This window comes from Rattus norvegicus, chromosome Y (genome assembly GCF_021556685.1).
Source record: "Rattus norvegicus strain SHRSP/BbbUtx chromosome Y, alternate assembly SHRSP_T2T, whole genome shotgun sequence".
NCBI lineage: Eukaryota > Metazoa > Chordata > Mammalia > Rodentia > Muridae > Rattus > Rattus norvegicus.
The window spans coordinates 41939441-41954142 of record NC_141555.1 but is presented as its reverse complement, the minus strand read 5'-3'; the positions used below and the strand labels follow the sequence as shown (position 1 = coordinate 41954142).

The window sequence follows — 14702 nt, the reverse complement described above, 5'->3', positions numbered from 1 at the left end:
GAATGAAAAGGATTATGGCTTCTAAGGGCATAGGCACTCCACAGGCTTTGTCTTCATATGGGTATTGAACAACTAGAATTGGGATTTCCCAAAACATGATGTCGATAGATTGGACACCTGTGTCTTTAAAATTCATTTATTTATTAACTCACTTTACATCCAAATATCGGTGCTCCATCTTCAGGGTAGGCCAATACCTATTGTCGGGGGAATCCGTAAAAAGACAAAGCTACACATTTCCTACCTATATCCTGGGGGCTCAGGTTCAGTCCAAGTTCTCTATTTGGCAAACACCAAGAGTCACCGTGAGTTGACTCTACTGGTCTGCCTGTGGAGTCCCTCATATCATCTGGGCCTCAATTCTTCACTTGTTTTTTTTAAAGACACCCCAAGCTCCAGCTAATGTTTGGTGGTGAATTATTACACTTGTTTCTCTCAGCTGTTGGGTAGAGTCATTCAGAGGACAGTTAGGCTAGGTTTCTGTCTGCAAGCATGATAGAGTATCTTTACTAGTGTCTAGGATCAGTGCTTGCACTTGGGGTAGGTCTGAATCTGTGCTAACAATTGGTTGGACATTCCTTCCATGTCTGCTCTATCTATCTTTGTCTCTGAAGGTCTTGTAGGCTGTGTTGATTTTAGATAGAAGGTTTTGTGGGTGGATTTTTGTCCTTGTCACATAATTGGGAGTCATGCCTGGCTACAGAAGTGGCCAATTAAGGATCTTTATCCCCACTGCTAGAGTCACCCCAATAGACACCCTGGAGATTCACCTTTCCCAGGTCTCTGGCACTTCCTAGAGATGTGAACCCCACACTTTTGATTTCCATTCCCTTTTCCCTGGTTTCACTATACCTAATTCTTCCAAACCCACTATACTTAATTCCACCTACCCACTCCCTTCTCCTCCTCTCCTCCCATTCAGATTCCTCACTCCCTCCATCTTCCTCAATATCTATTCTGCTAAATGCATTTTAAAGTCAATATATAGGAAAAAAACTCTGAGTAAGTATAGGAAGTATTTCATAAGTAATTGTGGTTGTGTTTAGGAAAGATACGAACATATTAAATATTATAGGCCTCAAAATTACTACATATATTGTTAGTAGAGACACTGTCTCAATTACATTCAACATGAAGGAATACCATTTATATATACTATTAAGTTATACAAGGCAATCTGTTAAAATTGTTACACACATCGCACAACTTTATTACTTTTAAAGCTCTCTTTATTGCAAATATTTACACAATGAAAAGTACAAAGGTTTAAACTCATGTGAGTGTAGTTTGTTGTAAAGTTAAAGTTTATATATACAGGTTGACGATAACAATAATCACAGTTTCACAGGAGAAAAATACATCAGGGAGTTCTCTATTAACTTACCTGTCTTCTTTCCTTTATTCCTGATGAAGACTCATCTCATTTGCAGCCCCTGCTGTGAGGGATGGATCAGAAAATTCCTGAGTGTCTACATCACAGAATACATTGATAGAAAAGATAAAAGACAACATCTCTAAAGAATATATGCAATCAAAACTTTCTCGTAGATCTTGAAATGAAATGCAAAGAACAAACCCACATCTTTGCTATACTGATGTCTGGTAATTGTTGTATAAAATAAGGATTTTGGAGTTTATCATTTGAAGTAGGTACACAATATTTTCACTGTTCTGTTCACTCCATAGCTGTGCCCCCTTTGTTGCCAAAATCATTGCAAAAACTTGAATTGGAAAACAGAATTTTTGAATACATATTCAGGAATATATATAAAGTCCCATATAAGGAATGTACAATAAGAAAACGTAATAAAATAATCACTCAATTAAAGATCTGAAGTGAAAACACTAGCCTTTGGGAAACAGAGAAAACCTAAGAAATTGAATCATATATCACAGGAATGGTCCATTGGAAAAAATATTATCCAGAAGAATCTCATCCACTCCACGTTCCTAGAACATTTCTACCCATGCCAAGTCCTGACTAACTTTCTCCATTCAGAGCATGTAACCACTAAGGAAGCAAATGATGTCTCTAGCTGTAGAGAGATGGAGTACATAAAGGTTTCCACTGTGTAACAGGAGACACTCCTGGAACATGCACCCTTGAATCTGGTCAATGTAAGGAAAGCTGTTCAACAGGTGGGCCATGGCAGTCCTCAGTAACATCATCATTAGGCCCTCCATGAAAAATCTCTTGTCTCCTGGAGAGCCCTAGCTCCTTCTGTGATGTCACAAGTGTTATCGTGTCTTCAACTGCACCTCGGATATTCCTTCAGTACCTCTAGAGTATACTAATTGATCTGTAATTTATAGTAAACAGCCATTTGGGAGGGAGAACAAAGAGGATGAAGATATCAGGGATGGGGAGAAGAAGCTGGCCTTCTGTCTTGGTATAAAAAAGGAAGAAATACATGGCCCTTGGGAATACTGATTGATTTCTGGGTAGGGGTTGAGTGGTTCCACTGAAGAGATAGCCTTGATCTGAGCATTCCACATATGGGAATTGGGAGATGTCATACTATTAGAAGCATCTGGACTTCCCTCGTTGTAATGGTTCCTGAAAGACAGAGAGTTAAATCATTAATTTCTTTATTCCAAAAAACCAGGGGTTAGAATGGGCACAGTTGTTTTCCTGAGAGCTCATGGCTTTTACTATTTTTGCCCTGAAGGAAAAGGTGCTAAGGAGGAAGGCAAAGACAAGTATTGTGTCCACAGCTCAGTGTAAACTCCTCCATGATTTGGATTCCTATAGTGCAGTTTGTGTCTGACACTGACATCTGGGAGAGAGAAGTGTTTCTAGTTGAGACTTCACCATCTTAGTCTTTCCACTAGGATTACTCTGATTACCATTCCCTGACAGTGACCCTTTAGATTTCTGAGTCAATGTGTATAATTAGCTGACAGATTTCTTTTCTTTAATTTCTTTCATTTTTTAAAAAAAATTAGCAAATTTTATTGCTTTTTAATTGGATATTTCTATATTTGCATTTCAACTTTTATTATATTTCCCAGTTTCCTGTCCATAAGAACCCTAACTGTCCCCTACCCCTCTTCTATAACCTCCCATAGTGCACCTTGATATTCTCTTGAACTGAGAGTTAAACCTATGTTCTACCAGGAACTTCTCCTTCCATTGGTTCCCAACAAGGCCATCCTCTGCTTCATATGCAGTTGGAGCCATAGGTCTGTCCATGTACAGTCTTTGAATATTGGTCTAGTACCAGAATGCTCTGGTTCATTGGCATTGTTGTTCTTATAGGGTTGGAAGCCCCTACAGCTCTTGTACTCCTTTCTCAAAATCTACCAACAAGAGTTTCGTTTTCAGTTCACTGGTTTGCCACTAGCATTCACTTATGTATTTGACAGATTCTAGCTGTGTCTCTCAGGAAACACCTATAACTGGTTCCTGGAAACATGCACTTCTTAGCTTCTTCAATCTTATCTGGTTTTCGTGGCGCATTATATATATATATATATATATATATATATATATATATATATATATTTTTTTTTTCTATGAGGATTTAATGCTCAGAATGGGATTTCTTCAGTTTCTGATCTAAATTCATAAATATTTTTGTTCCCCCTTTTAAAAATGGGTGAAGCATGCACATTTTCGATGTTCTTCTTGGGCTTCAATTGGTCTGTAGTCTGCATATTCGGTAATTTGAACTTTTGTGGCAATATCTATTTTAGGTGATTTCATACAATGTATGATTTTCTGTGATTGTGTTACCTCAGTTAGTATTATATTTTCTAGTTCAATCCTTTTGTCTATGAATTTCTTGAAATCATTACTTTTGATACCAGAATAGTACACCATTGTGTAGATGAACTACATTTCTTTATCCATTCCTCTCATGAATGCCATTAGGGTTCCTTCTAGCTCCTGGTATAATAAGGCTGCTATGAACATAGTTGAGCATGTGTTTTCAAAAGAATATTAAAGAATATAGCCATACCTGAACAGATTTCTGTCACAGGTTTTTGTTAGTGTTCTCACTCTGTGTAATTTCACTATAGGGTCAAGCAATATTGTTAGTATATCTGAGTCATTCATCACATTAAATCATCCACTTACCTTCAGCATGTTCAAAATAACAACATCCATATGGTAACCTGTACCAACTTTTAATTTAATTTCCTTTTCTGCCCTATTACTATTTGATGCCATTTTTCTAGTGTTTACCATGGATTTGAAAATAAACAGGCTTATGTAGTCCACTCATAATCACTTGTAAATATTCTTCAACAACTTTCACTCAATATGAAAGTTCAGGTCTTTTACACTTTTTGTTTACAATTGCATGAAGCACTTCCCTGCATGAAGTCTTCTACAACTCTGCTTTGACTTCCATAAGTGTTCTTCCTCTGCTGCCTGTCACATAAACAGCTTTCAGTTTTAGGTCTGATTAGAACTAGCACTTTGTAACAATTTTGTTTTTCTTGTCTAAAGTTTCAATGGAACAAACTGTTAGTAGATAATTTATTGGTGGAAAACATATCATTTTATTATCTCATATAAAGAGCAATTATAAAATGGTTGATGTGTAGCAGAGGCGAGCCTAGAACACGTGATCCTCCTGCCTGTGCCTCCTTCAGCATATCTCCACTGAGAGACACAGCAAAAATACAACAATTACATTGGCGAATGCCCGCAGCAAACCACTGAACTGAGAACGGGACCCCCGTTGAAGGAACCAGAGTAAGGACTGAAAGAGCTTGAAGGGGTTCAAGACCCCATATGAACAACAATGCCAAACAACCAGAGCTTCCAGGAACTAAACCACTACCCAAAGACTACACATGGACTGACGCCGGGCTCCAACCCGGGAGAAGGAAGCTGGTCTTCTGTCCTGGTATAAAAGAAAAGAAGAAATATGTGTTTGTTGGAAAAACACCCTGTGCAGATGGCTTTTGTTCTTTTGCTCTATGGGTTAACCGAGCTCATGGAGAAGTTGCTGAATATCCTAAAGACCTTTGGACAGATGGTAAAGTTTCTAGATACACCTTTTTTAGATATCGATGATCCTGGGGATTGTATGGCTGATGGTAAATGTTTCACAGGAAGAGTGCTAGAAACAGATTGATTTTTAGATGCTTTAGAAGATGTGGAATTGTTCTGATATACTTGAGGTAATGGCACAAGGTCTAAATGATTTTTTTTTGATGCGTGCTTTCCCTCAAACCTTTGCAAATATAAAAAAATATATATTTTTGAAAATTAATTTGCACAATGACAAATCACTTTGAGAATGGAGAAGATTTTCTGGAGCCCTTAGAGACGGGTTAAGAAATTACCTGAAACACTGGGGCAGACGGTGAACATGTCCTTTTGGTAGAAGGAGGAGTTACTTGAGCATCTTGGGTCAATATGGAATGTCCATCATGCCCTTGTAAGGATTGGCAACTTTCCACATTTCCTTTGTCATTTTTGGCAAATTCTATGGCTTTTTGGACAGATGTACAATGTGTGGAACACACCTGAGGAGGAGTTGTAGCTTTTGGTACTCTTTGGCAGCACATGATCCCTTTTGGCAAAAGGGGGAAGGTTGAAACTGTCTTCCTTATAGGACAAACTTCTCAAGACTCCATCAGAAGGATCAAATCTTAAACCTTTGTTTATAGAAACTGTGTGCCTGTGGTACGTTTTGGTAGAGGGAAAATGTCGACTATTTCTCCCCAGAGTGGACATGTGAAATAAATCTACTTGGGGAGCTGGGGATAGTTGTAAGCATGCTGTTCAGATGCAGTAGATCCTAAGATATCCTTCTCAGATGAGGAAGGTCTTAATGTACTGTGTATATGTGTGGATATCCTGACTGTGACATCAGAATGGGGGTTAGGTATTAGAGCTACCTCTGAAGATGTGACCTCTCCTAGAGCATCATGGATATATGTGAGAGTTCTCAGAGCCTCGTGAGCAGATAAGGATGTTTCTAGATATTGTTGTGTAATTGTGGAAATTCAATGAAAAATTTCTTCTAATGGAGAAGTGGAAACAGACTTTCATGTAGAAGTGTCAGGTTCCCTAAGCTGCTTGATAGGCAAAACAGGTTCCAAGGCCCCTTCAGAAGATGAAGTAAAATCCAGAGCCTTTAAGGAATTTGTCAGAAGTTCTGGGTCTGCTTGTGGGTATAAAGAAAGACTGGCAACCATTTGTGCATATTTGGAAGAGTGTGTAGCATATTCTGTATTTGGGGAAGTTTGTTGATATTGAGGAGATAAGGAAGTTCCCATAGCCTCCTGTGAAGTTTGTGGAGGTCATATGCATTCTTTTGCAAAAATGGAATCCAAAGAGTCTGTTTCATTAGATGTAGAGGATGCTACAGACACTGGTGTTTGCATATCATGTTCTCCCACTCCTCGTTCACATATGGTTGGATCCATAATCTTCTCTACAAATAGAGTATGTCCTAAAACGTCTTTTGTACATGTGTCATATCCACAAGACATTTCTAAAGATGTGGCTGTGGGTAGAACTCCTTTTGTAGATGTTTGTTTTCCCACAGTCTTCTTATGAGATAGAGTACTATTCATAGAATCCTGTTCAGTTTTGGGAAATTCTAGCATCCGTCTTCTTATGAGATAAAGTACTATTCATTGAATCCTGTTCAGTTTTGGGAAATTCTAGCATCTCTGATGTATATGTGGAAAATTTTTGAGACTCTCCTTTCAGGACAGAATGAACTAGAGTCCCGTGAGGAGGTAGGGGATGTTTTATCTTCTGTGTGCATTGTATTAATATGGAGTCTGCATGGCTCATTGACTGCGTGTTGTGAGAAATTGGGCTCTTTTGGGTCTGATGACAAGTCAGGAGGGTCCTTTTCAGTGGTAGAGGATATTTGAATAATTGTCTGTTGTATAGGAACATTGGAATTACTGGGGGAGATGGTGAGGGTGCTAGACAACATTTTTATGTGCAGAATGCACAAGAGTCCCTTGGGTGAACTCAGTATTTTCTTCCACATCTTGCATGGCTGTGGAACTCTCAAGAACCCCTTCTGAAACTGGCAGTGGTCCGAGATTTAATGGTGTACATTGAGAAAGTTTTGTCTCTGCTTGGGCTGGTATGTGTGTTTTGAGGTTCACTTGGGGATTCGTGACTGTATTTTGTCACCCTTGGAACATAAGTGGTGATTTAAGCCCATTTTAAATAGTGCAGGTCTGTGAAGGTCCTCTTGGTTTTATAGGGAAGTTCTGAAATCCCCTTTGTCAGCAGAATCAGGTGTCAAACTCATTTTTCACGAAGCAGATTGCATAATGCACTGTGGTGGAGATGGCAGATTTCATAACGCACTGTGGTGGAGATGGCAGATTGCATAAGGCACTTTGGTGAAGATGGGGGACATCTATGACAGACTTTGTGTGTGGACATAGCTCTCTGTCAAGCTTTGGCAGCTGGCTAAGGTATTAAAGTCTCTTGTGGAGAGGGGTCTGGACTTAATTCATTTGTGTAATAGGAGAAATCACTGAGATTACCTTTAAGAGAAGAAGTTTTGCATTCCTATTTGTCTGATGTGGCCTGTTGAACCTCCACTTGAACAGAGGTGTCTTCTCCAACACACTTTGGAGGAGAATTGGAAAGATTGGAGACCTGCAGGATAGGGAATGAACATTTGAAACTCCTTTGAAAACTCTGTGGGACAGAGAGCTGATCACACAGAAGAGTAAGCAAAACTGAGACCTCAGGGAAGCAGAGATTGTCACTTCTGCCCACCTGTGCCCACATCCCTAGCCAAAGAGTAAACTAGAGAGTGCCTCTGGACACATGTATATAAGAGCAGTCAAGCTGCAGGAGCCCTGCAGTCCAAACTGCACCTGGATCTGAATTGGTCCAAAATGCATCCTACACCCAAATCTTGTGTGTGGTGGGAAAGACTTAGACCATCAGAGGGGCAGAAATCCCTGAGAACTCTGCTCACATTCCTGACACAAGAAAAAACCACCTATCTCCATCTGGGACTACTGTGTATAGGGACCTAGGAGCTGTAGGGGCAGGACATTTCTGCTTGCAGCTCTCATGGAAAGCGGAAAGCAGGCCGGGAAGGAGTGACTTCAGGCCTGAGACCAGAGGTGAAACCAACTTTTCTGCTCATAATGTCCTGCCTGATGGACTCAGAACATGCAAAGTCAGAATTTCCATTGGGACCAAGCGCTTCCAGTTTCTAGTTTGCACCTGATCCTCACTGATCGTGGCCCAGAACTCCCTGCTCCTAGATGCTGTGGGAGAGAGAACAGATCACCCAGGAGTGTAGGCTATACTGAGACTACAGGGCAGGAGATACGGACAATTTTGCCCACGATTGCCCACATCTCTGGCCCTAGACAAACTGCATAGTGCTCTGGAAACAGGAATATAGGAAGAGTAAAGCAGCAGGACCACCATGTTCCAGACTGTGCCTAGATCTGAACTTAACTGATCAAACACCTCCCTGCACCCAAATGCTGAGGGTGGGGGAAACTATAACTTCAGAGGAACAGACACTCCTGGGAATCCAGAGGAGTCTATTCTCTGCCAAGATTCCTGACTCAACAGGAAAACAACTTGTGCCATCTGTACCACCCCCCCCCCCCCCACAGAGGAACCAAGGAGAAGTAGGTGCAGGTTCTGCTAGTTCCTACCCACAAGGACAGCTGAAAGTCAGTGAACAGGAGCAACTACATGCCTGAGAGCAGAATACTCTGTTCCCATAACTGGCATCTACATACATAAAAGAAATCATACTGAATGTGAAAGCACACATTGCACCTCACATAATAAGAGTAGGAGATTGCAACGCCCCACTCTCATCCATAGACAGGTCATGGAAACTGAAATTAAACAGAGACATAGACAGACTAAGAGAAGTTATGAACCAAATGGACTTTACAGATAATTATAGAAGATTCTATCCTAAAGCAAAATGATATACATTATTCTCATGGCACTTTCCCCAAAATTGGCCATATAATTGGTCATAAAACAGGCCTCAACCGATACAGAAAGATAGAAATAATCACATGCATCATATCAGTCCACCGCGGAATAACGGTGGTCTTCAATGACAAAATGGAAATAATGTACACATGTACATGGAAGTTAACAATGCTCTACTCAATGATAACCTAACCAAGGAAGAAATAAAGAAAGAAATTAAAGACTTCTTAGAATTTAATGAAAATAAAGGTACAACATACCCAAACTTATGGGACAAAATGAAAGCTGTGCTAAGAGGAAAACACAGAGCACTGAATGCCTGCAGAAAGAAACAGGAGAGAGCATATGTCAGCATCTTGATAGGACACCTAAAAGGTCTAGAACAAAAAGAAGGAAATACATCCAGGAAGAGTGAAAGGCAAGAAATAATCAAACTCAGAGGTTAAATCAGCCAAGTAGAATCAAATACGACCATAGAAAGAATCAACAGAACCAAAAGTTGATTCTTTGAAAAAATCAAGAAGATAGATAATCCCTTGGGCAGACTAAGGAGAGGACACAGAGAGTGTGTCGACATTAACAAAATCAGAAATGAAAAGGGAGACATAACTACAGATTCAGAGGAAATTCAAAAAATCATCAGATCTTACTACAAAAGCCTATATTCAACAAAACTTAAAAATCTGCAGAAAATGGACAATTTCCTAGACAGAAAAACAAGTTCCAAGGTTAAATCAGGAACAGATAAACCATTTTAACAACCCTATAACTCCTAAATAAATAGAAGCAGTCATTAAAGGTCTCCCAACCAAAAGAGTCTGGGTCGAGATGTGTTTAGTGCAGAATTCCTTATTAATAATAGCCAGAAGCTGGAAGGAATCCAAATGCTCTTCAACAGAAGAATGGATGCAGAAAGTGTGGTACATCTACACAATGGAATATTACTCAGCTATCAAAAACAATGACTTTATGAAGTTCATAATCAAATGGATGGACTGGAAAATATCATCCTGAGTGAGGTAAACCAATCACAGAAAAACACACATGGTATGCACTCATTGATAAGTGTCTATTAGCCCAAATTCTTGAATTACCCTAGATGCACAGAACACATGAAACTAAAGAAGGATGACCAAAATGCAAATTACTCACTCCTTCTTTAAAAGGGGAACAAGAATACCCTTGGGAGGTAATCGGGAGGCAAAGATTAGAACAGAGGCAGAAGGAACGTCCATTCAGAGCCTGCCCCACATGTGGCCCATGCATATACAGCCACCAAATTAGATAAGATGGAAGAAGCAAAGAGGTGCATGCCAACAGGAACCAGATGTAGATCTGTCCTTAGAGACACAGCCAGAATACAGCAATTTTGTAGGCGAATGCCAGTAGCAAACCACTGAAGGAAACAGAGAACATACTGGAAGAACTTGAAGGGGCTCGGGACCCCATATGTACAACAATGCCAAGCAACCAGAGCTTCCAGGGACTAAGCCACTACCTAAAGACTATACATGGACTGACCCTGGACTCTGACCACATAGGTAGCAATGAATGTCCTAGTAAGATCACCAGTGGAAGGGGAAGCCCTGGGTCCTGCTAAGACTGAAACCCCAGTGAACTAGACTGTTGGGGGAGGGCGGCAATGGGGGGAGGGTTGGGAGGGGAACACCCATAAGGAAGGGGAGGGTGAGGTTTTAGGGTGATGTTGGCCTGGAAACCAGGAAGGGGAATGACAGTCAAAATATAAATAAGAAATACTCAAATTAATAAAGATAAAAAAATTAATGAGGACAGATAAACACATACTAGTTTTCACTTCTTCATAATTTCAAGAAGAACCTGAAAGAGAATTTATAATGTTCCAGAGACAAATACGGGAATTTAAATTAGTCGGAATAAATATGTTGTTAAAATTTTCTGCCCTCTGTTATTTAATAATTCTGACTATTCGTGCTATGAATGAAAACACGGTTGTGTAATGTCTACCAATCCCCAAAGCCTGAATCATTGTGAAAACTGTCGTATTTCTCCCTAATATGGTTCTTTGGTCACCATCCTTTTCATTGCCCATCTAAATTCTCTGTTTCTCAAGTAGATCAGAGGACTACGTGAGGGTATCTCGCTCATGTAGAAGACCAAGGAACTTTCTGTCCTTGCATGTATTTGCTCTTGGGAGCATGTAAGTAAAACTTTCAGTTCCAAGAACAAAACATGGCCATCCAATGGGACCCCCATGAACCAAAATCTTTCTTTCTGCAATCATTGACCTTTAGCACACTGGTAACAACGCAGACAATAATATAAAGGATTAATCCTGGAATAATAATAATAATAATAATAATAATAATAATAATAATGGAATAATGCCCTGGAGGGATCATTGACTAAGGAAATAAATTTTGAGCCGTGTTTTTCATGGGATATTGTATCCATGAAATCAAATTACCTCACACATAAAAATTACTCACGCTGTCAAGGCTTCACAGAGAGAGGTGAGAACTAGAGTGAGGATGTTTAGCTTATGCATGACTAACACACACACACACACACACAAACACACACACACACCACACACCCACACACATGCACACACACACACACACACACACACAAACACACACACAGACAGACATAAACACACATACACACATCTCTGAGGTCTGATTCTTAGAGTGTCCAGGTGCACACCAGGTGTGTAAGGATGAAGTGGACCCAGGAACATGTCGGTCAGCAGAATCTTGGTCTGCCTGCAAGTGAGTTAGGAGTTCCTCCAAGGAATTCAGTGTCGCAGCTCTTTTAGAAGGTATTTGGGGATGGCTGTGTGCATATATTTTACTCAGGGTGGACAAGGTCTACACAAATCTTTCAGAGCAGGAAGAGGTTTTCGGGTGCATTTACATTGATGGAGGCCTCATTTGGTTGACCTTCTTTAATCTCTGTCCCAGCCTCGGTCTGTTGTTCAGGGATTTCCATTTGACATCCTCAGAAACCGACTCCACTTAATGTGCCCCATCCCCACCCCTGAGGTCTTGCTTGCTCGATTTCAAGGGATTGCTGGTTCAGACTCTGCATTCTACATCATATTAAATCCTCAGGAAGGTGGTCCTCTAGATGACATGAATTAAGCAGTTCAGTGAGTTTCTGCATTAACCTGTATGTTCTCTAATTGTGGCCGGTTCTCTCTGCACTGCACTCCTCAGTCGCCCTCATGCATTTGTGGATTGTAGATAGAATAAGATTTATATCACAGCTGATACCATCCTTTGGTAAACACGCACCACGTTTGTGTCTCTAGGTCACAGTTCCCTCTCGGTTTTTTTTTTTTTTTTCATTAGTTTTTATAGTTTCATCCATTTTCTCTTAAGCTTCATGATGTCATACCGCTACCAAGGATGTCAAATCCTGCCCCCATGATATGATGTCCCCGACCCAATGATGTCATGCCCCACCCCACCCCATGATGACTTGCCCCACCTCAATCTCACACCCCCCGTCCTTGTAATGTCATTTCCCCTGTCCCTTCCTGGCCAGAATGGTTGTACCTATTCATCAGGTAACATTCTGAATGCTCCCCTGTCACCACACTCCTCCAGGCTTCCACCATTTTCAGTCCCTCCTTCTATCCTCTCTCCTTCTTCTCTGAGAAAGTGGAGGACCCCTCTGGGTGCAACCCTTCCCCTAACACATCAAATCTCTGCAGGACTAGATTCATCGTCTCCCACCAGGTCCTGAAAACGCAGCCTGGGTAGAAGAACAGGATCCACAGACAGGCAACGGACTTAGTGAACCCAGGTGAGGACCATTGTGCTCCTCTGCCTCTCTCAGTCCTTCCCTCAGCTCTTCACTGTGACTCACTGAGCTCCATCCGGTATTTGGCCGTGCGCCTCTGTTTCTGTGTTAGTCGGCTGCTCGGTGTGGCCGTGCAGAGGACAATAATGCTACCCTCTTGTCTGCAGACCCAAGAAAGTACCATTAATAATGTCAGTGTTTGCCGTCTGCCCATAGAATAAGGATCACATCCGGCCACTTATCCTGTCGCTATTCCCTCATTTCCTCTTCCATCTCTGTCCCTGTGTTTCTTACACAGAGGGCAATTTCTGGGTCAAAATTTTGGGGATGGGTTTCTGTCCTTATCCTTCCACCTTAGGTCTTCCGTGGCTACGGAAAGTGACCATTTCAGTATCCGTATCCCCACTTCTACGAATCTTAACTAAAGTCACCCTCATGGATGCCGGTGTAGCCTCACCCATCACAGATTGCAGGCAAATCATAGATATATCACCCACCCTGGACAGTCACTGATTTCTCTTTATTCTCTTGGCCCTCTGTCCCTCTTGCTCGTCTCTCCCAAGAAATGATTCTCAAATCTCATTTCCCGTCACATCCCCTCAGTCACCCAATCCTTTCCTTCCATCTGCCTCCTCTCATTATTTTATTCCTCCTTCTGAGTGAAAATCAAGAATTTTCTTAGGTCTGTCTTCATGTTTAACCTCTTTGTTTCCGTAGATCATAGTGTATGAATTCTGTACTTTATGGCTTCTACCCTCTTTTAAGTGACTATGTACATTTTATTTTGGGTCTCAGTTACCTCATTCAGAACAATACTTTCTCATTCCATATACTTCACCGCATCTTCACAATGTCCTTATTTTTCATAGCTGCGTAGTACTCCGTAGTGTAAATGAACCACATTTTCTGTAGCCATTCTTTGGTTGAGGATCATCTGGGTTATTTCTATTTCCTTCTCATTATTATGAAAGCAGTTAGGAACCTTATGTAGCACATGTCCTGCTGTATGGCAGAGGTCTTTTCAGATATAAGGCCAAGAGCAGTATAGCTGGGTCTTTAAGAAGAATATTCCCCATTTTCTCAGAATCCACTAAATAGATATCCAAAGTCATTATTCGGATTTGATCTTCCGCCAGCAAATATTATTTGAATCCTGATATTTATCTGCTTCCTTAAAGGAGTTTTCCCCTGACTAGACCTCTATCATGGACTAAGGAGATCGCATATGAACCTTTTGTCCATTTTAACTGTTCAGTAAATGCTAGAGACTATGACAGGAGCCAGAGTGGAAAGTTGATACTGGAGGATTGAGGGTTGGGATAGGTAGAGAGGCAGAAGAGGGTAAGAGAGGTATAATATTATTACTATATAATAATTTAATATACTAACAAAATATATTAATATTAATTATATTATATCATGATATTAATATATAATAATTTGATATGTTAATACAATTTATCTGTATTTATTATACCAATATAATTTAATATATTAATATGATATATTGATATTTATTATATATTATCATAATATTGATGTATAACAATTTAATGTTAATATACTATATGAATATTAATATATTATCATAATGTTAGTACATAAAATTTAATATATTAATTTATTATAATATTTTTTATATGTATACACACACACACACACACATATATATATATATATATATATATATATATATATATATATATATATGTATATATTGCATGATATGTAACTTCCACAAATTTAACTCCAAGTGGAGCTCGCAAGATAATGGGAAATGCTGAGGGTAGAATTTTTTTTTTCAGTTCAGATTGCTTATATGGTGGATCACTTTGATGGGTTTTCATAGATTGGTCAACTCTTGCAGCCTCAGGAGGAAGCCTATATGATGGCACTGAATGGCGGTTTTGATATGCCCTTGGATATTATTTTTGAGCATTTTACCTAGTATTTTTTCCACCAATGTTCTTAAGGGAAATTGGTCTGAAATTCT

General features: G+C 40.0%; 1 protein-coding gene across 4 annotated transcripts in view; it reads right to left on the bottom strand.

Annotated features, from left to right (window-relative positions):
* Window positions 1-1207: 1207 nt before the first annotated feature.
* The window catches only part of LOC147998021 (uncharacterized), a 33756-nt gene continuing 20261 nt past the window's right edge, over window positions 1208-14702 (bottom strand). For 2 of the 4 annotated variants that reach the window (XM_087601312.1, XM_087601314.1), the window contains 2 exons: window positions 7483-7597; window positions 1208-2557 (listed from right to left, as the gene is read on the bottom strand). In XM_087601312.1, the coding sequence (XP_087457438.1) occupies window positions 7508-7597 (90 nt within the window). In that variant the 3' untranslated portion in view covers window positions 1208-2557; window positions 7483-7507. Of the gene's footprint in view, window positions 2558-4491; window positions 4857-7482; window positions 7598-14702 lie in introns of those variants that run through there. The other 2 variants (XM_087601313.1, XM_087601315.1) reach the window with 2 other exon arrangements.